General features: G+C 52.3%; 11 protein-coding genes; 6 read left to right on the forward strand and 5 right to left on the reverse strand.

Annotated features, from left to right (window-relative positions):
* Window positions 1-273: 273 nt before the first annotated feature.
* Window positions 274-745, reverse strand: RCC_09754 (probable TFIIA subunit [transcription initiation factor]; the record flags this gene model as incomplete). XM_023774993.1 has 3 exons in its annotated part: window positions 274-423; window positions 491-638; window positions 693-745. The coding sequence occupies 3 exons, from the start codon at window positions 743-745 to the stop codon at window positions 274-276; spliced, it is 351 nt and encodes a 116-aa protein (XP_023630761.1).
* Window positions 746-1,010: 265 nt separating this feature from the next.
* RCC_09755 (probable vacuolar ATP synthase 22 kDa proteolipid subunit) lies at window positions 1,011-1,776 on the forward strand (the record flags this gene model as incomplete). XM_023774994.1 has 4 exons in its annotated part: window positions 1,011-1,071; window positions 1,123-1,249; window positions 1,312-1,620; window positions 1,674-1,776. The coding sequence occupies 4 exons, from the start codon at window positions 1,011-1,013 to the stop codon at window positions 1,774-1,776; spliced, it is 600 nt and encodes a 199-aa protein (XP_023630762.1).
* Window positions 1,777-2,356: 580 nt separating this feature from the next.
* Window positions 2,357-3,063, reverse strand: RCC_09756 (related to DNA polymerase delta subunit 4; the record flags this gene model as incomplete). XM_023774995.1 has 2 exons in its annotated part: window positions 2,357-2,527; window positions 2,575-3,063. 2 exons carry the CDS (start codon window positions 3,061-3,063, stop codon window positions 2,357-2,359), a joined length of 660 nt encoding a protein of 219 aa, XP_023630763.1.
* An 838-nt stretch (window positions 3,064-3,901) lies between these two features.
* On the forward strand, window positions 3,902-6,181 carry RCC_09757 (related to alpha-amylase; the record flags this gene model as incomplete). XM_023774996.1 has 6 exons in its annotated part: window positions 3,902-4,202; window positions 4,261-4,299; window positions 4,354-4,863; window positions 4,920-5,198; window positions 5,267-5,715; window positions 5,774-6,181. The coding sequence occupies 6 exons, from the start codon at window positions 3,902-3,904 to the stop codon at window positions 6,179-6,181; spliced, it is 1,986 nt and encodes a 661-aa protein (XP_023630764.1).
* Window positions 6,182-7,997: 1,816 nt separating this feature from the next.
* Window positions 7,998-11,155, forward strand: RCC_09758 (related to DUF221 domain protein; the record flags this gene model as incomplete). XM_023774997.1 has 6 exons in its annotated part: window positions 7,998-9,199; window positions 9,306-9,627; window positions 9,684-9,854; window positions 9,916-9,980; window positions 10,209-10,407; window positions 10,475-11,155. The coding sequence occupies 6 exons, from the start codon at window positions 7,998-8,000 to the stop codon at window positions 11,153-11,155; spliced, it is 2,640 nt and encodes an 879-aa protein (XP_023630765.1).
* Window positions 11,156-11,782: 627 nt separating this feature from the next.
* On the reverse strand, window positions 11,783-12,608 carry RCC_09759 (uncharacterized protein; the record flags this gene model as incomplete). XM_023774998.1 has 4 exons in its annotated part: window positions 11,783-12,017; window positions 12,082-12,294; window positions 12,348-12,409; window positions 12,462-12,608. 4 exons carry the CDS (start codon window positions 12,606-12,608, stop codon window positions 11,783-11,785), a joined length of 657 nt encoding a protein of 218 aa, XP_023630766.1.
* Window positions 12,609-13,714: 1,106 nt separating this feature from the next.
* RCC_09760 (related to Mitochondrial division protein 1) lies at window positions 13,715-15,914 on the reverse strand (the record flags this gene model as incomplete). XM_023774999.1 has 3 exons in its annotated part: window positions 13,715-13,996; window positions 14,053-15,789; window positions 15,849-15,914. 3 exons carry the CDS (start codon window positions 15,912-15,914, stop codon window positions 13,715-13,717), a joined length of 2,085 nt encoding a protein of 694 aa, XP_023630767.1.
* A 555-nt stretch (window positions 15,915-16,469) lies between these two features.
* On the forward strand, window positions 16,470-16,757 carry RCC_09761 (uncharacterized protein; the record flags this gene model as incomplete). The annotated part of the gene is made up of 1 exon (XM_023775000.1): window positions 16,470-16,757. One exon carries the CDS (start codon window positions 16,470-16,472, stop codon window positions 16,755-16,757), a length of 288 nt encoding a protein of 95 aa, XP_023630768.1.
* A 616-nt stretch (window positions 16,758-17,373) lies between these two features.
* On the forward strand, window positions 17,374-18,309 carry RCC_09762 (probable chorismate mutase; the record flags this gene model as incomplete). Its single annotated transcript, XM_023775001.1, has 1 exon — window positions 17,374-18,309. The coding sequence occupies one exon, from the start codon at window positions 17,374-17,376 to the stop codon at window positions 18,307-18,309; it is 936 nt and encodes a 311-aa protein (XP_023630769.1).
* Window positions 18,310-18,816: 507 nt separating this feature from the next.
* RCC_09763 (uncharacterized protein) lies at window positions 18,817-19,632 on the forward strand (the record flags this gene model as incomplete). The annotated part of the gene is made up of 1 exon (XM_023775002.1): window positions 18,817-19,632. One exon carries the CDS (start codon window positions 18,817-18,819, stop codon window positions 19,630-19,632), a length of 816 nt encoding a protein of 271 aa, XP_023630770.1.
* Window positions 19,633-19,977: 345 nt separating this feature from the next.
* On the reverse strand, window positions 19,978-23,105 carry RCC_09764 (uncharacterized protein; the record flags this gene model as incomplete). XM_023775003.1 has 2 exons in its annotated part: window positions 19,978-22,194; window positions 22,248-23,105. 2 exons carry the CDS (start codon window positions 23,103-23,105, stop codon window positions 19,978-19,980), a joined length of 3,075 nt encoding a protein of 1,024 aa, XP_023630771.1.
* Window positions 23,106-23,814: the final 709 nt, after the last annotated feature.

A 23,814-nucleotide genomic window follows, 5' to 3' on the forward strand; every position in this document is an offset into this window, starting at 1 on the left:
CGGCTCGCGTTTGATGTCTGGTTCACGTTTGATATGTGGTCCGCGTTCGGTATCTGGTTCGCGTTTGATATCTGATCCGCTTTCGATGCCCGGCTCGCGTTTGATATCAAGTTCGCGTATGATGCGATTTGGTTCATTTTGGCCAGAGACTCCATTATGGAGAGTATTGTGGTATAGATGCAAAGGTACGATCTCGGGCCCAGTCGCCTGATTTGTGGGCTCTCGTGGCGGTCTGGCTCGTGGCGCATGCTTCTTCGGTCGGCAAGGATCCTCCTAAGTCTTCTCCGCGACCTTCGACTGACAAGCCACAATCTTGATCTTGTCCGCATGAAGCTGTTGTGTGTTGTTGTCGAGTTTGAAATTGACGTCCTTGATGATGAATGTCCAGACTTCGTCGCAGAACCTATACACGTCGAGGTGACCCTACCCTAGTTTAGTAACCGCACCGGGCTTTGCTAAGTCTTCAAAATCGAAGGACACTCATGCGTACCTTGAAGGTCATTCGCGCCTTGACCTTTTCACCGAGAACGGAGGCGATGTGCTGGTCGAAGTTGGCCATGATGCGCATCGCCAGCTGCGGCTCGATACGACGGCTGCTGATGAGATCGTCAAGCGTATCTGCGAGAGCGACGCCGATGCTACATTGCCCGATCAGTGACGATCTATGAGGAGATCAGACGCAGCATGCATACGAAGTGCCTCTGTAGAGCTCGTAGAAGCCCTGCGGCGTCGCCGGTTGCGCCATCTTCGAGAGCGGGCGACGGAGAGTTGCGGAAATACAGCGGGATAGTGCTTCTTGACTAGACGATCTGGGGGAACACGACGACGTGTGAGGTTGTCGGCCGGTGTGAGGATGTCCAGTGGAGGGTGGATAGCGACGGAAGACGTGGACATGTTTGCGGCGTTCTCGGCTGATCCCGCTCGAACCTCAGCACATGCTGTCACGGATTCGACCTCACTTTCACGATCATTTCCATCCGACGTCAACACCCTACCCTTCACAAGCCATCATGGGCGGTCTCACATATGGCACCTATGGTGCAGGTTCGACACTGGCCATAATTGGTTTATGTACGCCATCCACTCTGCATAGTAGGAGACAGGAGCTAATGGCGATTGCAGACATGCTCTTCCAAGGCGAGGGAGAAGCATTCAACGTCGGAGCCTTCCTCGAATCGATATCGCCCTACGCATGGGCATCTGCGGGGATCGGTCTTTGCATTGGCCTATCAGTAATCGGAGCGGCATGGTCAGTGAACGACGACGCAAAGAGCATAAGAAATGAAGCTGAGACAAGACGATGGCGTTTAGGGGAATCTTCATCACAGGCACATCCATTCTCGGAGGAGGTGTCAAGGCACCGAGGATCCGGACAAAGAACTTGATCTCCATCATCTTCTGCGAAGTTGTCGCCATTTACGGAGTCATCATGAGCATTGTATTCTCTGCTAAGCTGACGCCTGTCTCGGGAGAGGCTATTCATGCCGCTGGAAATTACTTCACGGGATTCGCTCTATTCTGGTCTGGACTACTTGTTGGGATGTGCAATCTAATCTGCGGTGTCAGTGTGGGCATCAACGGATCCAGCGCCGCGCTGGCTGATGCAGCGGATCCAAGCTTGTGAGTGGGAATCAAGCTGCACGCTAGATCGACCATCTGCTGACAATGTGAAGATTCGTCAAGGTTCTGGTCATCGAGATCTTCTCATCCGTCCTGGGTCTGTTCGGTTTGATCATCGGGCTACTGCTGAGTGGCAACGCGAATGACTTCAAGTGATGTTAATCCTGCCGGTATAGGAGATCGCGGCAGATGTCACTTGTATGATGAAGTTCTAGACGGGCATCCACAGAAATAACACACCTGGGGCATTTAAGGCGTTCGGAAAGTCGATTGGAGACTGGCAATGTTTAGAAGTTGTACGCGCTGTATGTATAGCGGACGGAATGAGGACGATAAACCAATCTGGCGTTTACATTGCTCTCTCTTTGGAGTCATTACTCTCCTGCGCTGCGTGTCCTACTTTCATGGGGTTTCCTGCCTCTATGAGCTCTGCTTGCAGACAGTTGTTGCAAGAGTCACGAACGAGATCGTTTAATCATGGCATGGCATCGAATGAATATGAGAGATATTCTCGCTCAACAGTGCTGGGACTCTGCTCGAAAATGGAAAACGAATCGCCACTCTCACAATCGACGTTCCGGCTCAAATGATGCCGCAATGCGTACTCGTAGATCATCTGCCCACATTCAGCAGAGATTCTCTGGTGCCCGTGACTTCATTTCGAAGTTGTCTGGTAATAAGCAAAACGCCCATGAACGCCGCGCTACCCATAATGTGATCCGCTACCCATGAAGCCTCAGGTCTCGATAAACCGCGAGCTCATCAATTCGTCGACATAAGCTCGCTGTGACTTGATTTCGCCCCCATCCATCYCCTTGAGAAGCACAGCTAGAACCTCAATCGGAGGATTGAGGCCAAGCATGTTGGCGCGCTTCCAGCGCTTCAGGCGAGCGATGCCAATACAGGGCTTCTCGCATGTTAGCACGATTCTTCAAGTCTACGCACACAACTTACTCCGTATTGCCCACTCATGTCCCACTCTCGCAGTATCTTCTCGTGCATGCTGAGATCCTCCTGGTGGATCCTTGGAGCCTTCCGCTCTGCCTCCTTCTGCCGCCAGTACTTGTTAATTTGAGCTGCTGACGTTTTCCTCGCTGTGGACTCCTCATCACCGATCCAGCCCGATCCTGTGCCGCCGACGGCTCCCACTTCGCTCTGCTCTGCTCGTCCGCCAAGTACGTCCTCTGCGGTAGTTGACTTCGCATGGAGAGGGTCTTCGAGCGTCTGCACCTCTTCCTTGACCTGCTCAGCGATTGCTTTCTCGTCGGTCGTTGGCTCTAGCTCCGTGTTTACAATTTCGTCTAGGAGCGCCGCATCTTTTTGCGCTGCCTTGTTGCTCTTTGGTGTTGATGGTTTGGTGATTTTGCTCTTGCCAGCGAAGGAGATTGTGGATTGCTGTCGGGTCGCATTCCGTGGAGTGGTAGTGCGGCGTTTTGGGGCCATACTGAAAGGTAGTCGATGTGTAATACCTATGTGTTTAGATGGCTAGGTGTGTCTGCTGAACCTCCGGTGTCAACGTCGTTGTCTTTCGGTCCCTGTGCACTGTTCCGATGTTCCGATGTTTCGTCATTCGTCGTTGCCAACAGCGACGCGAAAGCGCGCTAGTGACGCCAGCGCGCGAAATTCGCGTCATCCAAGCTTCMCTTTACAACCACAACTTGCAACATTTTCATCCGTTTGCTCGCTATACATATACGGAGTATTTCTTTGTATCAAGTACTCTTTCAATTCGCGCAGCGAAGTTGTGGGCGAACCTGGAACACCCTAGCACACACATTTCAGCTATTATAACGCGTCCTTTATACTTCGCCAGCTTTCCTCTTTCAACAACTACGATCTGGCCACCAATCTCAACCGCATGCCCACCATGCTGGTAAGCCAAGATTGTTAATACGACACAGAAGTATACATAGTGAATGGTTCCTTGATCGTGTACCAGTAATCAAACAATCTTCAACATCCCGATCGAATCGGAAGGCCCTGCTCATGGCAGCACAGCCGAAGGTCGTGGACGACTCGTGCTCGAGCAAACAGCTGCCCAAGGCAACCGACAACAGGCTGGCATAGGATGCCATCAGGTGGGTCTGTCTTCATGCTCTGCCATCTTCAGTCACGATGGCCAATACATGATCGCCTACCCATAGCCTTTGCGCCTTCCCCTTTCTCTTCCTTCCCTCAACATCAGCGCACAAGAAAATTACATTCATCTTTCAGAATCAACGCAGCTGTCCCATTGAACATCGAACAAGTATATCTCGAAACTTACCCCTCCTTCATTYACATGGCGCCCCTCGATCTGGGATTTGCAGAGTGCGCAGTGGGCGACACAGGACATGGAGCCGATCGCGGAGCGGAAAAAGGAAATGGGTCTCTTTTCGAAGCAGCCTCTATWGCATCAAGCTTCGATACGGCCTCTTCGAACAACAGCGACATCTTCTCGACAAGCACGACCATCTCCTCCAGCAGCAGCACCGCCTCCTTCGCCACCTCGAACATGGCGGCAGACGACAAGGAGCGGCCTTGGTGGAAAGGCCAGGTCTGCTACCAGGTGTGGCCCATGTCCTTTAAAGACAGCAATGGCGGTCAGTGCAGGACAGTTCGCCCTTGCTCAGTCGACTGCTAACTCGGAGCCATCTATAGATGGCATCGGCGATATTCCAGGCATAATTTCCAAACTAGGTATGTTCGACGACCGACAGTTGCTGCCAGATACACTCAATAACGTGTGCACAGACTACCTGAAAGATCTCGGCATTGATGTCATCTGGCTCTCTCCGACGTATAAATCACCAATGAACGACTGGGGCTACGATATTTCTGACTACCAGGACATCGAGCAGCGTTTCGGCACACTCCAGGACATGGAGCAGCTGATCAGCGAAGTCCACAAAAAAGGTATGCGTATCCTCCTAGATCTCGTCATTACACACACCTCCACCCAGCACAAGTGGTTTGAACAAAGCGTGAATAAAGGAGACACGAAAGACTGGTATATATGGGGAGATAAACGCCCAGGTAACAAGATTGGAGATGAATTGGTAGAAGAGCCGACGAACTGGCGCGCGGCGTTTGGAGGGAGTGCGTGGACGTGGGTCCCCGCAAGGGGACAATACTATCTGCACCTGTTTCTCGAGTCACAACCCGATCTCAATTGGGAAAACCCGGAGCTGAGGGAAGCAGTATACGACTCGGCCGTCAAGTTCTGGCTCGATCGCGGAGTGGACGGATTCCGTGTGGACACTGGTGAGTGGCGTTCTATCTGTCCTCACGCAAAGTAAAGACATTCTGACTGCTTCCAGCGAACCGGTATTGCAAGGACACAACATTCCCGGATGCCGAGATTGCCGTTGATGGAAAGTGGCAACCGGGAAGCAAATACTACATCAATGGGCCGAAGGTGCACGACTGGCTCAAGGAATTGAGCGCAAAGATCGCTCGGGACGCGCCCGAGAAGGACCTGGTGCTCGTTGGAGAGCTGCCATTGACGCCATATGACGAACTTCTTCGATACGTCAAGCCTGCCGAAAACGAGCTGTCCATGGTCTTTGACTTTGATGTGATCAAACTAGGAAACAACGGTACGTCCGCGCATTCGAACTATTGAAGCTCTTGAGACATCACTGACTTGGAACCTTCCGCTTCGCAGACACTCCCGATGAGTTCGCGAAACATGAGGTGTCGAACTACACAGATGGTGACGACAGCTACACCCTTCCCTCATTCAAAACAGCAATACAAAAGGTCCAGCAACTAATCACAGACACTGATGCCTGGGGCACCATCTTTCAGGAGAATCACGACCAGCCTCGAAGCATCAGCAGGTATGCAACCGGTGACCCACAGTACTGGCGTCAGGCTGGGAAGCTCCTCGCGCTACTGCAGACCACGCTGTCAGGCACAGAATTCATCTACCAAGGACAGGAGATTGGCATGCTAAACATGCCAGCAACCTGGGACTTTTCTGAGTTCCGTGATCCTGATGCCCTGATTTACATTGAAGATTACGTCAAGGCCCACCCCAATGATCCCAACGCCCGCGAGAAAGCCATCTCTGGGGTGTTCAAGGTCGGAAGGGACAACTCCCGCACTCCCATGGTAAGCTTTTCTGAAGATCCCCTTGACAATTTAGGGCTTACACTGATCGATTCTCTAGCAATGGAGCAACGAGCCTAATGGTGGATTCACGGGCAGCGACCTGCCATGGATGAACGTCAATCCGAACTATACTTGGCTCAATGTGGAGGCCCAGAAGATCGATACCGACAGTATCTGGCATTTCTGGAAGGCTCGGATCGAGATGAGGAAGGAATATCGAGAGTTGTTCATGTTTGGGGCCTTCGAACTGCACGATTACGAAAATTCGCACACTTTTACGTACTCGAAGACGGCTGCAGATGGTCAGACAGCTCTGGTAGTACTTAACTTTTCGAGGGAGGAAGTCCCGCTGAATGCGACACAGAAGGCGCTACTTGGAGATGGATACAGGCTGCTGGCCAGCAATTACGGCGAGACCAAGGGATCTCTGCAGGCCTGGGAGGGGAGGGCCTACCTGTTGACATAGCGCTTTTAGATGATTTTGCCTCAATGGACGTCTGAAATCCTCCCATCTCTCTTTATCGTAGGCCGACGAAGCTGTGCATTGGTTGCTTGGCGATGCAGGTCATCGCGACTGGATCGAGAGCACTGCACATTCCTTCCAAAAGGCGGGATTCTTCGAAAAGATATTTGGGATGGCATGTAAGCTGCGATTTCATTGCGAGCGGAGATTATTTGCATATTTCTTCCATCAGGAGGACCGTCGGACTGTGGACTTCTTAGCTAGCTATACAATTCATCCGCGTAGGATGAAGAGCACTACAGAGTCCTCCTCGGGAGTGGAATGCTAAAAGGGCGTCCGAGATAGCATATAAGCTAGAGTCTCGTTGCGATCTCCTAAAGGCGGCAGAATGAAAGCGCGTGCACTATAGTATTTGAGCCGCTGTCTCGCTGCGGGAGGACATTTTTATCTGCCAGCTCTCTGTTGTAGGATATCACCGAGCTGCGGAGTGCTAAGCTAAGYGTACAGGAATTCTTGACAGGATCGAGAGTGTTTATAGAGCCGAGGGCGAGGAGGGCGTTCGAAGTCGTGTATGAGCTGCGATTTCGCTGCGGAAGCACGCTCTCGCTTGCTCTTATTAAACTCCCCTCTCTGCTCGCGGTATCGATGGCCATGGCCATACAGTCGAGCAAGTAGCTGGATGCACAAAAACGACGAATCCTGCGGAGAGTCAAACTTCGTAGCCTGTCACATGTAAGTGGAGATTAGGTTCTTGGCCTGCGACAGAGTGCGTTGGCGCCCGGAACCTACTGCGTGCGCCACACCACGCGGGTCCGCGTCGCCTAAAAACGTCCATTGGGTGTCGTGCTATAAGATGCGAGAGCCCTCAAACGACGTGTTTGACGTTAATTTCAAGCGGATCTGGTGCGCAGTCTTCTCTTGGATGACAGCAGCTGATGTTTGAACAATAGACGCCGACGCTTTTACAGCAACCGTGGTTGATGTCACAGACAGCTTGAGGTTGGGGTATTCAGGGGAGCCCTACCTGCGAAGGAAGCGTATGCATGTGGCTCGTTCAGCACGGTTGTGACAGGTTAAAAGGCGGTGACCATCGTTTGTGGACGGCGGGAGCAAGTCGTACAGCCACCGATTCGGAGGGTGAAAGCCGCGTTGCGGGTTAAATCAGAATCTGCGATGCGACCGGATGATCCTCATGTACGTATTGAAGGTGGCTTTTTTGGTTCCAAGCGCAAACAGAGCATCGCTTCCACGCGCGCCGCGAGAAGCTCGACCCGAGAGGCAGAAGCGGCTTCATCGGCGCGTGGCTGTGGCGGCGCGTGGCTGGAAACTCTCCTTCTACTAGGGACGGACCCTGGAATGTTTCGTGTCTCGCCCGTGTTGACAGCCGTAGCACGAACTTGCCGGGATTGCATTGTGCCACAGGCTCGCAAGAATTTCAATTCCCGGCCTTTTGTGGTGGCAGCGATTGCTCGTTTTCGGCGTCCATCAACCGATAGCGGTCTCGCCTGCCCAGCTTTTTGGCGACGTGTTTGCGGCCGATCTTGAAAGTTGGTTGGCATGGCGCGCCGATCGCTGGCGTGTAGACGGAGCTAGCAGGCCATAAGATTAAGGGAAGACCTCTGCCAGCGCTACGGTGCGGGCTGGGCTCTTGCTTTCTCTTCCGCGAACATCACCTCTGCACGACATCCCGACAAGCAGATTCATCTGCCCCTCGGTCCAAAGAGACCTTCCCCAGGTACGGCCAGCGCAGCCATCATCTACACAGACTCCATCATTAACTCCGAGTCCAAGCAGGCCTCGTGCCTAATACCCCAACAACATGGGAAGCAGTTGCTCGGTGCAGAGCGATGACCCTAACGTGGGCTCCGCGCAAAGCGAGGGAGGTAGCAGCTCTGCCTCTGCCCTCCTCTCTACCCTCGTGCCGGTCTTGGTCTACGCCATCATCTGGTTCGCGTTGTTCCTCCTCCTTCGCAATCGTTTTCCGCGCTATTACAGACCCCGAACGTTTGTGGGCAGTCTCAATCCCGAGCTACGGACACCCAAGCCGAGCGACAGCCTGTTTGGATGGATCAACGAGTTCTGGGCCATGCCCGACACATATGTCCTCAACCACCACACCCTCGACGGATATCTCTTCTTGCGTTTCCTCAAGATCGCCATTGTGTGCTGTTTGGTCGGATGTGCTATCACGTGGCCCATCCTCTTCCCAATCAACATCACAGGCGGCGGCGGCCTCAGCGAGCTGGATATCCTCACACTTGGAAATGTCACCGGAAACACCGATGGAGGCAACTACTTCAAACTATTTGCCCACGCCGGATGCGCCTGCATCTACTTCTCCTTCATCATCTACATGATCACCCGCGAGTGTATCTACTACATCAACCTCCGCCAGGCATACCTCATGTCGCCGCYTTATGCCAGCCGTATCTCCTCTCGAACTGTTCTGTACACTTCCGTGCCAGACTCTTTCATGGACGAGGCCAAGCTGCGCATCATGCTTGGACCCAATATCCGTCACATCTGGTTCGCCACTGACTGCAAGGACCTAACAGAAAAGGTCGAGGAGCGCGATCAGGTGGCTATGAAACTGGAAGGCGCAGAGACCARGCTCATCAAGACCGCAAACGGCAACAGATTGAAGGCGGAGAAGAAGGGCGAGCGACATGATTCTGAGGAGGCTGCCATTGGAGAGAACGGATCCACCTCCGCTCGCTATCTCCAGGCCAAGGAGCGTCCAATGCACCGCCTGAAGCCTCTCATCGGCAAGAAGGTGGACACCATCGATTGGTCCCGCAGCGAGCTCCAGAAGCTCATATCGGAAGTCGAGACTGCCCAGGCGGAACAAACGTCAGGTCGTGGAAAGAAGTTGAACTCTGTCTTTGTCGAATTTGAGACTTTGTCACAAGCTCAATCTGCTTATCAGGCCCTTACTCATCACCAAATCCTGCAGATGGCGCCACGCTTCACGGGAATGACCCCTGACGAGGTCATTTGGTCAAACCTCGGGATCTCCTGGTGGTAAGTTTGTCTCTCAAAGCGCCGGCAATCGTCAAAAGGCAATGGCCCGGTGGCTCTATTTGGGAGTACCTCACTGTGTTCGCTGGCTAACTTAACCTCCTCCCAGGCAACGCGTAGTCCGAAAAATTGGAACAACGGCCTTCGTCGTTGCGCTTGTCATATTCTGGTCGATCCCCGTCGCCTTTGTTGGAGCCATCTCGCAAATCGATAACCTGATCAGATGTCTTCCGTTCTTGGACTTCATCAACAGCATTCCACCCAAGATCCTTGGAGTTGTGACTGGTCTTCTTCCTGTCGTCCTGCTTGCCGCACTCATGGCTCTCCTTCCCATAATTCTTCGTGCCATGGCCAAGATTGGAGGCGCACCAACGAGGAGCGCTGTTGAATTGACCGTGCAAAACACGTATTTCGCCTTCCAAATCGTGCAGGTAGGTTGCTTCACGTGATTGGGCGCGTTCAATACTGACAATTCACTTCCATGCAGGTATTTCTCGTCGCAACCATTGGTGCATCGGCCTCTGCTGCCGTGTCCAACATCATCGAGAATCCCATGTCGGCTCCAAGTCTCCTTGCGAAAGCAATCCCAACTGCTAGCAGATTCTACCTCTCGTACTTTATCCTACAGGGTCTTGGAGTCGTCTCCGGCCTACTTCTGGCAAGTCCATGCAACTTTCCCTCATCCAATGCACTTGCTGACCTGGTATAACTCGCTTTAGGGTCTTGTCGGCCTCATCATCTTCATGGTTCTAGGGAAATTCCTGGACAAAACCCCGCGTAAAATGTGCGTCAGACTGAAGTTTGGAAGGCATATAGCACCTCCTTGCATGTGAAGGTGTTCTCGCATGGCCAAAGGCCCGCTCTCGCTGTCATCCCGCGAGGGTTGATTTACTGCCAACTTACAGGCGAGGCTTTGTGCGGCTGAACAACCTCCGATGCAAAGAGAGTCGAGACCTCCACACTTCTCATCATCCTCCGATACATTTGGGACACTTGCTAACCTTCGCTTTAGGTACCAGAGGTGGATCAACCTGTCTGGCCTCGGCTGGGGCACTCTGTTCCCTGTTTACACCAACTTGTTCGTCATTGCCATTTGCTACGCCGCCATCGCTCCATTGGTCCTCGGATTCGCCGCTATCGGATTGTTCCTCTTCTACTTCGCATACCGATACAATTTGTTGTTCGTGTCTAACGTCGTTGTAGACACAAAGGTAGGTCGGGTCCAAAAAACCATGCAGATACCCTTCATCCAATACACTTGCTGACCTGACACAAAAGGGATTGGTGTACCCACGCGCCTTGGGTCATCTATTCGTTGGCCTGTACGTTGCAGAGGGTTGCCTCATTGGTATCTTCGCAATTGCAACCGCTGGCGGAGTTGGAGCTCTGGGTCCTCTGATAATGATGATCCTCATGTTGATCTTCACCGCCTTGTACCAAATCAGCCTGAACAGCGCCATGGCGCCTCTTATCGATTACCTGCCCAAGTCCCTTGAGGCTGAGGAACGCCGTCTGCTCGAGATTGAGGGAGGCCATGGGAATGAGGCAGAAGGAGATAGGTACGCTGCGGATGGTGCTGCCAAGGAAGGTTTCAGGAACGGGCCCACAAAGGAGTTGGGCCCAGCCCCGCACAAGAAGCCCAGCTTCCTCGCCAAGTGGCTGCGACCGGACATCTATACCGACTATGAGACCATGCGCCGCATGGTTCCGAAGGAGATTGGTATCCGTTACAGCGAACAGGACGAGCTGACGGCCTTCTTCAATCCTGCTATTGTCGCTCCTACACCACTCCTGTGGATTCCACGTGATCCCATGGGCATTAGCAGAGAGGAGGTTGCGAATACCAGCAAGATCACTCCAATTACAGATGAGGGTGCCACCCTGGATGAGAAGAACAACATTGTGTGGGGTGAGGAGGACGGTCGCCCACCAATCTACGAAGAGAAAGTGTACTACTGATCATTTCGATCGTGCTCTGATGATACCCGGATGCCCTAGGAGTTGTCTGCTGCATTTCAGCGTGCCACGTCGCTACGAAAGTCGTTCATTCGCTGCAGCGAGGCGCATTAGATTAATGTTAAACTCATTATGCATGAAGAAAGTTTCACTTTGCTTGCTCGTTACCGAAAAGCGAGGTCAACACGCTGTCGAAATGTGGACGTCGATTACGCTGAGTATGTCCATTACGCTGGAGGATTGAAGCTTGCCGGCTCTCCTTGCAGTTGAGCAACGACCACACTCGCGGACATAGAGCTAAGAATTGTTGCGGAGAACTAAATGTCTTGTCAAACGACGACTTCTAGSTTGTGTCGTCGTTCTTAGAGAGAGGAAAGTGCGATTGCAGCAGGTAAGGCGGCAACCTTCAATTTCACTGACCGTCGCTCGTTACATGTGATCGGCAGAAAGGCAAGGAACGTGAGAAGTTCATCTCATGGTAAAGTCATATTCGATGGAAGTACTAGCAGCTGATGAAATCGCCATGGGTATATCAAGTCCGCCGAATCGAACGTCATTCGTCTCCTTCATTAACTCGTCGCTTGCTCGTCTCTCTCTCAGTTGTGAAATGCAGTAATTGTCCGCGACCATTCAAACGCCCGTGTACTGCGGCTGAATCACAGCTGGCTGTGTCTGCGTCGGCGCGACACCTGACTGAGGAGGAGGAGCGTACTGAGTCGTTTCCGGAGATACAGGTGCAGGCTGATGTTCAATGTCCGCGGTGGTCGCAGAAGCTGTTGTACCACCGTACTTCATTGGTCGACCTGCTTTACGGTGACGGTGCGCGGCGAGGGAGATGAAGGTCAGGGTGATACAATAGAGTATGCTGTCAGACGCGCGTTAGATTTTTGCTTGCTTTGGGTTGAGAGGGGCTGCTTAGATAGTCTTACAAGTTGATGACGCTGAATGTCAGAGCGGAGATGAATGTGCCGGTGTAGTCGGAAACTGTGATCCTCTTCTCTAGAGATCGCTTGTACCAGTAGTAGTAGGAGTCATAGCTGTAGTATGTTGGGGTTGCGTATAGCGCTGCTAGGACGGCCCAGGTGGAGAGCCAGAAGATTAGGGCGAGGCATTCGAGGATAAGCAGCGCAATCCAGTTGTACCTGTTGCAGGCGTTTAGTATCGGTCGTTAGTGGGAATTGTTGGACTGCCTTACAGTTTAATGGAACCGTGGATTGCAACGAAGTAGTAGACCAAGATCAAGATGCTGAAGAGAGCCTGTTGCGACGATTGTTAGAGGAGTGGCGATATAGAATGCTAGCTGACTCACGGTGAATATCGACAGGGCGTGAGCATTATACGCAATGGCCGAGACGTTCACAGCTGCAAGAGCGAGAACTAGAACCGAGAAAACAAGCTGAACGATCTTGAGAGCCCACACGAACTTTGGAAGTTCGAGAACATGGTCGTTGGCCATATCGTTGATGTTGTTGTGATGTATTTGTTTCGATGCTATTGACAGGTCGAAGAAGAAAGTATTCGGGCAAGAAAGAAGATGACGAGAATYTTTACAACAAAGAAGGGGGTACAAAGGAGTGTATGTGCTGATATATCGTACGTACCCAGTGAAGCCCTCACATGAACGCTCGGAAGGATGCATACCCCGGTGCAGGCCTCACGTCTTGTCTCGCCTATTCAGAGCTTGTGAGAGCACGACCCGAAATTGGTCCAATGCAGTCACGCCATGCATGTTTGCACATCCTGCATGCGGTAGCGCTTGGTGACACGGCGACTGGAACGGATTTCGCAGCCTTACTACGCCTCTTCGTATTCAGACCATGTTACGATGGTTGTGGTGCATATATTTTCCCGATGAGAGGAGCGTGCGCTAACGCTATCGATTCACTCCTCGTCCATTCCGAGCTCCGGTGAGAGTAGAGGCTGCATAACCGCTATAGCAAACGTGCCAAGCTCACAGTGTGGCGTACGAGAGGCGCTTGTCAGACTCGCTAGGCTTAGGACCCGACAGGCCTCTTCAGGATGGTAAGTACTTTTAGTAGCAAACTTGGGCTCGACTGGCTGCGATCATCTCCTGTCACGGATGTGCTCAGCCATCGGGTCTGCAGAGGCGATCTCGTGCTGTGCAAAAGGCGGATGTCAACATGGCTCGCCGAAGAGACCGGTGAGGTCGTGGGTCGTKACAGAGTCGTCGGCGAGTGAGCTGGTTGGTTGTCCCCTTCGCATGCAGCTGGTAGGTACCTTTGGGAGTATCTCCTCGAAAGGTTGGCCAGGAGACAAGGCGATGCGAACATTGGTGTCCTACCGTAAGCAGAATGTGTGGTGGAGCCATGATCATAAGAGTCGTCGGTGAAGGGATGGGCCGAGACCGACGTCACTTGGGCAGCGCTCGTTTGTATCGGCCTGCATACATGTCCATAGATGTGTGTTGAAAATGAAAGGTAAGCAGGTGCTGATCTCTGGTGTCGTGTCCCTGGCCTGGCGTACATATATACAATACACTCTCCATCCGCACTATGCAAGATGCCGACTCCTTTTGGTACCCCCGTCACTCTCTCAAGTTTGTCAGCATGACCAAACCCCAACGACACCGTCTCTTCTCCCTTCTATCATATAGCCATCTCTGATCTTGACTCTTTCAACGACAGACGGCTTCACACCACCTTCACCCTCATTCCAGCTGACTCCAGCTCCGCAATCCCATTGCCTCCCATCGGTTTTGTCATATACCTTGACCACATCCTCACCAGCGGCGGCCACGATTCGTCGAGCGTCAAACTGCATCGCTGTGATTGGCGCATCGTACGCAAAAGCATCGTGGATGTTGCCTGTTCGAAGATCCCATATCTATTGCAATACGTCAGTAACAAAACAGCACAGACCGGCATGTTGAAGGAGCTTACCCGAATACTTCGATCCCGACTCCYGGTAACAAGATAGACATCATCAAACTGCAAGCTCGTAACAGGGCCTGTGTGTCCCACGAGACTCCGATGTACCATTCCGCTCCTTAAATCCCACAGTCTGACCATTCCGTCCGCAGTACCACACGCAAGTGCTGTCTCAAAGACCTGCAGCGCGCCGATGAAGTCTGATTCCGCGGACTGTAGTCTGCCGCCGGTCGGTCTCCACCATCCTCCGCTGTCAGCGCCACCGCCTGTAGTTATGGTGGGGTTGAGGTTTGACGAGGAGCCGGGGTTCACTTGTGACGCGGCTTGCGCAGCAGCCCACAGCACATCCAGGGTCTGAACACACCGCCCCTTCTCCAAGTCCCACTGCCGGAGAGTCTTGTCTGCGGAGCCCGATACTAATGTGTTGCCGCGGAAGTTCAAAGCTGTGATCTCCGCGACGTGTGCAGAGAGTGTGAACAAGTGACAATCTTTCATGGCATCTCCTGTCTGTTCGGGAGCAGGTGCCCGAACCTGCTGTTGGGCCGGTGACTCGAATAATGCGTCATCATCCTCACCCTCCTCTTCTACAAGCGTTTCCGCTGGAGCTTGAGGATTATAGTCTGCCTGGCTGAGATCCCAAAGGCGAATGCTGGCGTCCATACTTCCAGTCGCACAGATGCTATCCTCAACCTGTAGACATCTTACGCTGGAGAGGTGGCCTTCGAGCAGACCCATGCATCTCCCAGCGTTAAGATCCCATACACGGACAGTGTCATCCAGTGCAGCTGTCACCGCCACACCGAAAGGCGCATCGAAGTCGAGGGCCGTAATAATGTCGTTGTGCGCCTGGAGCTCTCGTATACGACTGCCAGGCTCCATGTGTTCGTGCAATACCGGCATACTCGATACTCGCCTGGGCGTCTTTTTCCGCTTAGTTTTTGGTGGTGTGGATGGCGCAGCAACGGCTTTAGGGAGCTGCYCGTAAATACTTTCGCTCATGAAGCCATCGCTCTCACCTTCAGCATTGTCCGCGGCGTCCGGTTCTGCCTCAGGACTGGCCTTCGCAGCCAAGGCCGCCTCGTCTGCAATCTGCTCTTGTACCATCTCGAACCTCTCCAGAACCTCTCCCAGCTCAAGATCAATATCTCGCTCCTCCTCCTCTAGACCGGCTAGTCGTTCCAGAATGACCTTTCGCATGGTATTGAGGTTTGTTATCTTGTTGTCGATTTCGCGAATCTCGCTCGCGCACATGGTCTTACGGATCCCCATCATTTCCAACTTGTGCTCCAATCGATCCTTCTCCTTCCGCACCTTCTGTAACTTCGGCGGCCCACTGCGCTCCTCTTCCACCCCTTCCAACATCTTCTGTCCCACTTTACTCCCATGTCGACCGTGGCCCCGTTTCCCTTTCCTCGGCGGGCTGTCTCCTTCCGGTAAGCTGGCGCGGAATCCTTCAAAAAGACTAAACGGAGAAGAGCTCTCGGGCATGTTCCGTAGGAGCTCATCGGGGAGGTATGTCAATGCTCGATGCTCGATCTCAGATGTGTTGAAATTGGAACGAATAAGCTCGCGAGGGTTGGCTTTGGCGAACGAGAAAACGGAGCGCTGGATCATCGGCCGTTTTGACAGGCGCAAGGCTGAGCGAAAGTGCTCATGTCCAGGCGCACCATCATTGTTGGAAAAGGGCGAAGCGATGAGAGACGATGCGGTTGTAACAGCAGTGCGCGTGAAATTCTCAATCTGGCGAGTCTACCAGAGCATTGTTAGTGATGTGCAGAGATCGGTGCAATGAGGATTCTTGCGCCTACAGGCAGGATGGAGGAATCGTCGTCGAAGTGTGGAGGCGGCGACCGTCCGCGTCGAGGAGGGGTCATGGTGAGGGTGATTATCCGTGACGCATTGTTGTTGTTGTTGTAGACGTGAGGACAAGTCGCAAGCTGGGGTCGATTGAAAAGCGTTGCCGCGCGTTGCGATTGGTGATGGGCGTAGGTAGTGATGTAGTACCTAGGAGGCTGTTGTCACATGGCAAGGTGGAAAGGTGGAAAGCTTGCCGCGGACATCATCATCATCATTATTAGAATCACGTTTTCGTCTTCGAGCGTCCCTCATCTCAACAGCATCCTGCTTATGTTTGCATACATGTAATTATCTCCGCCTCGTACCAACGCTGCAGGTGCTTCTTGATGCGGGACTCGAAGATATCAAGGTTTGTACTCTTGCTCACTTGTCCTCCATATTTGCCAATTTTCCCCATTTACCTTCCAACTTGCCCGGAAAATGCATCTGCTGGTTCCAGCTGCGGTCTCGACCGTATATGTCATATATCCATCTGTCTTATCCAGCTACTTCTCCTTGCAGGCTTCAAATACATACTCGATACATACTAAACGTCCACTACCAATCACGACCACCAAAACTCAAAGCCATCTATGAACCACAGATATCTCAAGATGCAGCTCTCTTCGAACACCACTGCCTACTTTTTGGCCGCTGTGGACCTGACCGGCGTCACCACATTCCCTGTCGACCTTACCCGGTCTATCCCAGAGGAGGCGAACCATGCCATGACTGTGTCGACCCTGCCTCCCGTAGCTAGTGAGCCACTCAAGTCGTCTTCACCATATGGTCTCGATCTCCTGGCTCCATCTCGTCGCTCGATCCCGCATGAAGCCAGCCGTACAGATCCCTTTTTCTGCCGCATGTCTCGCTGGAACTAGTCCAGATACTCTTCCATCTGGTCTTGGCCCCCTGACTCTATCCCGTCCCTCAATMCCGTATGTAGTCGCTCACCGACGGACCTCTCGTGGGATCTGATCCAGACGCGCTTCGTCCAAGCGCAATTCTCGTCGAAGCGACCGATCCTCAGGATGCTTTCACCCCACAACCAGCCGTCATCCTCGTTGAAGATGGCTCGAATGCCATCAAAATCGAACCCGACGGCTCAGAACTCAGCAAGCGATGATCATTCCGCTCAGCCTCGCGATGCTATAAATTGAACATTCTCGTTGGGAATGTTTCGGAAGCTATCACGTTCAACATTTGCACAACCAACTGAAGTAGCTCGGCATCACTGCAATCTGACAGTTCTTTCGTCGCAGGCTACGCCTCTCTCTTGTGCTAACACAAATCTCTCGTTTGCGACCATCTGCCCAGCGCTGTGCAGATCAAGGAGTCATTGAATCGAGAAAGGTATTGCAAGCGTCAGCTTGATCTGTGTCAGTGAGAAAGCACACGAGATTGGTTTTGATTTTACCTTGTCGCATCAAATACCGCTTTGTTCGTATTGAATACCGGTGTTTCGTAGACGGCCTTATTTGTAGTGTTGTGGAAGAAATGGATGTCAATACCTCACCCACACTTCCTACCTCCGAACTCGGCGGCAACCATGACTTCACGTCCACCTTCCACTTTGCCAATGTGACCCCTCAACCCTTTAAACAGCCAGCCAAATCGACTAATGTAATCATGGACTCCGCCATTGACCTCTCGAATCCCTCAACGGCGCTCTCTCTGCCACACATTCGTTACCAATTGATCCGGCTCGAAGACACCGTCCTCTTCTCCCTCATCGAACGCRCACAATTCCCTCTCAACAGCAACATTTACGTCCCCGGCGCAATTCCAATCCCGGGATCGAAGCTATCTTTCTCCGATTGGGTTCTGCGTGAGCAGGAGCGCATGCAATCCCGCATACGCCGTTACCAGTCGCCAGACGAATACCCATTCTTCCAAGATGCCATGGAGCCGTTGATACTTCCTCCGCTAGAGTACCCCAAGATTCTCTGGGACAACGATGTCGATGTGAACGACGAGCTCAAGACACGATATGTAAAGGAGATCTTGCCGGGCGTGTGTCCGCCTCCGGCAAGAGAAGAGCGGAAACGCGAGGCACAAGAAAACTATGGAAGTGCAGCCACTACAGACGTCACCTGCCTGCAAACTCTGAGCAGGAGAGTACACTTTGGCAAATTTGTTGCCGAGAGCAAGTTTCTTGAGGATCCTGAAAAGTTCGTCAAGCTGATCRAGGCGGCGGATCGAAAGGGCATCGATGATGCCATTACAAATTCCGCGGTGGAGAAGAAGGTGCTGGAGAGACTGAGACTCAAAGCTGAGATGTATGGCACAGATCCTAACATGGACGCACAGGCGCCGGGTAAGATCAACGTCGATGCGGTCGTGGCCATGTACAAGGATCATGTCATCCCTTTGACCAAGGTGGTTGAGGTGGAATATTTGATGCAGAGACTCAAGGGCACCGAGTGGGAATAAGAGGTCAAATGCTGTGCCTTTGTGACACATTCTGACTATATACGGCATGCCGCGATTGCGAAAATCCTWGCATGAGGGGAATAGCAACGTGCGACGACGTTGTCCCAAAAAGAGGCAATCAGCACAGAGGCAGTGTCGGAAAAGGACTCAACATTGCAGACTACGGTGCAAGGTTAGTAGCCAGTCACCTATTTCATTGCCGCTCTTGGTCTTGAACCCTCATCTCTTTGTAAGATGGGCAGCCCATCCCTGAGAACTCTGAAGTCGCCCTCAAATTACGAAATGCTTAGTATTCAGAGAAAATGCCATGATGCGAAATCATGCGCACGCGTCTGTAATATGGTTGAAATTCACTTGAGGGCAACGTGGCATGGCCACAAGGGGTGCGGATCACAAGCCGAATCTTCTGAGTATATATTTCTCAACTCCCTACTCCCGTGCTTTCACTTTCTTCGAATAATTCACAACCTCGTCCATCGATCCACTACAATCACTCAACATTCCACGATGACGTCGCTCAGTGCCCAGCAAAAAGTCTTCGGCGTCTACGAGCTCGCGGAGCACATCATCGCATCTGCGGCTCCTCGCACAATACTGAATCTCCAGCGAGTCAACCGCTCATTCCGAGATATTACAAAGAAGTCGAGAAAAGTCCAGCGCGCACTATGGCTCCTCCCCGATCCCCGCCTGCAGCTCAGTGAAGAAGGAAAGATCATGGTCAATCCACTTCTGCTCGAGCACGTTGAGAAGTTCGACTGGCAGAAGATGCGGTATGCTCCTCGCGCGGACCACCCATCTGAATTCCTCGTGAGCTTGGTTCGGTTTCCCGACGCACCGCGTGACTACAGGGATAAGAGGGCCATGGTCAAGATGCATCCGACACCCGACTGGAGTATTGACACGCCCGATTCGAGGATGTTCAAGCTCAATGAGCGTCGACTACGACAACTGAGCCTTGTCAAAACCGTCTACCCAGCAGAACGCGTTCGACAACTGCCATCCGAGATTAATGTCAACGACATTGAGATTGTCACGAACCGGGTTCGTTTTCTGAGAGACTTTCTGGAGGATCCGGGTAGCTGGAAGGACATGCTTCTGTTCCAGCCGAATCMTTTCGTCGACAGAGATGCGACTTTTGGGTACTGGGTGTATCAGAAGGGAAAGGTGGATGAGTTGAGATGTAATGGCGGCAAGTGGGCCGTGGATCTGACTGTGGGAGATGTCCTCAAGACGGTTCTGCGCCTCAATCGCGATTTGGAGACGAGTGAGGAGAGTTGGATATGTCGCCTGAGTGACTGCATACAGAGATGCGGGTCGTGCTAGAGATTGTAGGAGAGGTTTAGAATCAAATACAGTCCGGTCGTTCCTCGTTCTTTCCATGCTTGCTCGCTTTCCAGCGAAGTATTCAGATAAGCGTTTCAGTAGGTGTCGCGAAATCAACATGTTACAACGTTTAGACTGCGATAATCGTACAGCCTCTTGATATATCGGAGCGTGTTATCTAGCCAATGTATTGGTGTCCTTTACATGCTCACCTCCAGTACACGGGTCGAGAGCCATGCAGCCCGTAAATCTTTGAAAATCGCACATCATTTCGACGCGTCGAAATGCTACTACCTTACACTTCGATGCTTATTGAATTGTCATCAAGATATCTTGCCTCACAGGCTACCTGCCCCTACTCCCCACGTTCCACGACCCGTCAATCGCCTTACTAGCCCTCCTGAGCATCCTCTCGCCACCCATCAAAGGACCAAAACGCTGACATCTCTCTTCGACGTCCATTCCGACGAACGCAGCCAGACCATAGCGTTCATGCCCCGATACACACAGCGTGATCGAATCATCGCTCTCAAGCTGATCCGAAGGCGGTTTCAACTGATCCAACACAACCTGTGCAGCAAAGACGTTGAGCCCAGCCTTTCGTAGAAACCGCTCCCAAACCGTCTCTTCCTCCAGAAGATTGAATTCCTGAATGCAAGGCGACCAGCGAGCCACAGCCGCCGCGATCCATTTGACTAGTTCTGCCTCCCCGCCTGGAACGTACGAAACCTGCACCTCGGTATCAAGTCGAGAGAAGAAGCCGATCAAGTCTGCAATAGCGGTCGCGTCTCGCTCATCGAGCGTTCGGATGTGTGTTTGTGCCTCGCCTACGGAATGCGAGCCTTCGCTCAGCAGGATGATGAGACGTTCGTAACGTGGAGCTACTCGAGCGAACTGTTCGCGGATGCCGATGAAAGAGGCCTCTTGGCCTGGAAGCGGTTTTTGCTTCAGCTTCTGCAGAGTTGTGAACATTAGACCGGTGCTTGGTGAGAGTGTGAAGTCTGCTTCTTGGGCAGGCGAGGAGCCTTCGTTTTGCTTGCTGCTGTTCGTCATTGATGCCGTCGATTCACGCTCGATTATTTCGAGWGTTGGGAGATGTTGCTGGAGCGCTCGTAAGACTTGGCGGTTTGCCATGGCTTTCGAAGAGACTACGATGGGCAATGTTGACTTCACTGTGGTCATCTGCGGTGCTGGAATCTCAAGAACTGACTTGGCTGGTTGTGGCAGTGGTTCTGGCCGCCGGGTCTGGACTTCTTCCTCGACGCGTCTTACCTTGGACACTTCTTTCACTCGGTGTACTCCACGCACTCCTTGCACGGCCAGGAAAGTAGATAATCTGCCGTGATTGGCGGACGCTTCCTTTTCCGATAACGTAGAAGACCTTGAGGTTGAGAGAAAGCCGGCGTTCAAAGCCGCCTTCTCGACCTCAAGTTGTACTCTGCGCTTCTCGAGCAATGCCTGCATACTGTTCACTTGAGGTGCGGCTGTCTGGTGCGCTTCTCCTACTGGGTTCTGGATATGCGGTCTGAAGCGGTAGAGAGGAGGAACCACAACCTTCGGTATTGTCATGTCGTGACTGGCACTCTGTGTGAGCTGCGATGGAGGTAAATGGAAAGACTTGTTGAGATCTCGCGGCATCATATTCGCAACTTGTGCCCCATAATGCAAATGGCCGCGATGCGGTTCCAGATCCTGATGCTCGTAGTCGTACACATCCAGCTCTTCCTCGTCTTCAAAATCGAGGATGCGAAGGCCTTCTGGCTTCCACATCATTCGTCGAAGGTCGACGTGGCCTTGAATGTCCAAATCAGCCAGATATCTAGCAAGCGACCCATCATCGAAGTCTCCCTCTGCCTTTGGCTTGCCAAGATGGGCGGGAAAGGGGCTCCACGGGAGCAGACGCTCGAGGCTGGATGCACCACTCCATCTCTTCTCCGCCTTGGCGATTGTAGCTGCAGAGTCTCCCAGCAGGACTCGATGCCGACCCGAGTAAATCCTCCAAGGCGGTTCGGGTGCTATGTCTCCGATATGTGGTACGTCAACCCGCGCAGTGGTATCGATCTCGATCAGCTGTTCTTTGCTGAATTGCTTCATGGCTGAATGTAACATTGGCTCTACCATTGCCGACACGGCAGCCAAAGCTTGTTCGGCAGCAACGAAAGGATCGGTTGAGACATTATCAGAACTCGGGTCCGTGATGGAAATCTGAAGTTCCTCTGCAAAGGACACGGTCTTTGTCTTCTTGGTGGCCGGCCCATAGTCGTATGGAAGAAGCGGGCTGGAGAGTTTGATATCGGAGATTTTGTCGAATTTCCGTCGCAGAGGAGACGATGAGCTTCGCGTCACAGTTTTTGAGGGTGCACTGATGTTGGAGCCATCTACCGACTCTTCTTGGATTTCCTCCATGGCCATCATCTGGTCCTCAAGCTCCCTTCCCTCGCGATCTAGAGGGTCTTCGGGTGTAGATGTGAATGGTAGGCGCGCCGCCGCAGACGGAATACTACCGGGACTGTACGACGGAGAGAGTGGAAGTAGTGGAGGCGTAATTGGACAGTATAAAGACTGGGCTCGTCAGTGGAGTTCAATGAGAGTGCAATACATCTTGMAAAGAATACCCTTTTCTGGCGAGCTTGGGAGACCCAACCCGTATGATCGTCCTTGTTGTCTTCGAGGATGTCCCTTAGAAAATCTGACGTTTCGCCATTCACAGTCATCTTTTCGGCAGCAATCACTTTGTYCATCTCACTGGGTAGTTTCAAGCTATTGGCTGACCATTGCAGTGCTTGATCATGACGCCTGTCCGAGGCAATTTGCTCGATCCCGGTCGTAGTCAAGCGGACAATGTTCCTGTTACGCAGTCGCAGCATGTCCATTGCTGCATCGGTGGAAAGGACAGGCTCTTCCAGCTTGATGTCGCGAAATTGCGGCCGCATAGCGTAGCGCGTGAAAACAGTGTCACCAGAGGCTGATAGTGCCATCACAGAGGCCAGGAAGTCCAGGGACGCCCTTTCAACRTCCCATTTCTCGACACTGATCGCTGTGGCGAGCTTTGCGACCTCCAGAGAGTAAGGAGGATCAACCAGGTCCTTTTCCAAGCTGGGCGAGCACGGCGGAATCAACGAGCTCTCGAGAGGATTGCTGGAGTAGTAATCCGAACGTGCTGAATCGACAAGATCTTGCCAGCCATCTTCATCGTCAGTGTCCTCAGGCGAGTCGATGTCGATATTTTCATCGCGCTGTGTAGTCCCGACTTCTTGATGTGCGGCATGCGGCTCATGTGGAGTGTAACCGGTCATTCCCTCCATCTGGTCATTGTCATAATAGCTTGAAAAGTCGAATGCWTCGTTCATGTCTTGCTCGCCGATTTGCCTCGCCCCGCTGGCATCGACATTRGGCTGGGCTACGCTGCAGCCCTCCGCCATGCGGTTGCCGTGTCCTTGCACAATGAGGGAACCGACGTCAAACGAGGCCATGAATGTTTGATGAGCGATACGTCCGTTCTACAAGCCAACATGGTGAAGTATCACTTATCGGGATTGAGCACGGCGAAACTTCAGATCGGGAAAGAGCGTCAAGTAGAGGCAGGCACGACCGAGAAATGAGATGAACGGGCGGTACAGCTCAGCGAATGCCATGTCCTCTTGCTGTCATTGAAAGCAACAGACTTACTGAACGCACAATGCGCCCCGTTGTGCCGATTTGCTTGGTGCACATCGCAACGTTTTACCTACCTCCTTCTCATGCGCGCCTTCCGAGACTTGCGCCTGCCTATATCTACATTCGTAGGGCAGGCAGGATGCCTCTGCGGAGCGCCTGAGGAAAAGTCGGGCTAATTCCTCAGATCCTATACTACGGCTATACCACCTTTTATGTTCAGAATCCAATATTTCTAAGTCTACGCCCTTGCCTAGAAATCGGCTAATTATCCATTCTGCAGCATTACGCAAAGTATATAGTAATATACTCACTATATAACGCACTCTAGTTAATTAATAGATCAATTCACGAATATACAAAAGACGCTTATTTTTTCAGTGCGTTACAAAAATTCTATCGTTTCCCTGCTGCTGTTAAAAAGCACTTTAAAATAGAGATTTTAAGAAACGGAGAACGGATTCCTTCTTACTAGATGCAATTTACTAAGCTCTAAGTATCGAGCATACAATACGATATGTTTGAAAA

The sequence above is a fragment of the Ramularia collo-cygni genome, assembly GCF_900074925.1.
Source record: "Ramularia collo-cygni strain URUG2 genome assembly, contig: RCC_scaffold19, whole genome shotgun sequence".
NCBI classification, from domain to species: Eukaryota; Fungi; Ascomycota; class Dothideomycetes; order Mycosphaerellales; family Mycosphaerellaceae; genus Ramularia; species Ramularia collo-cygni.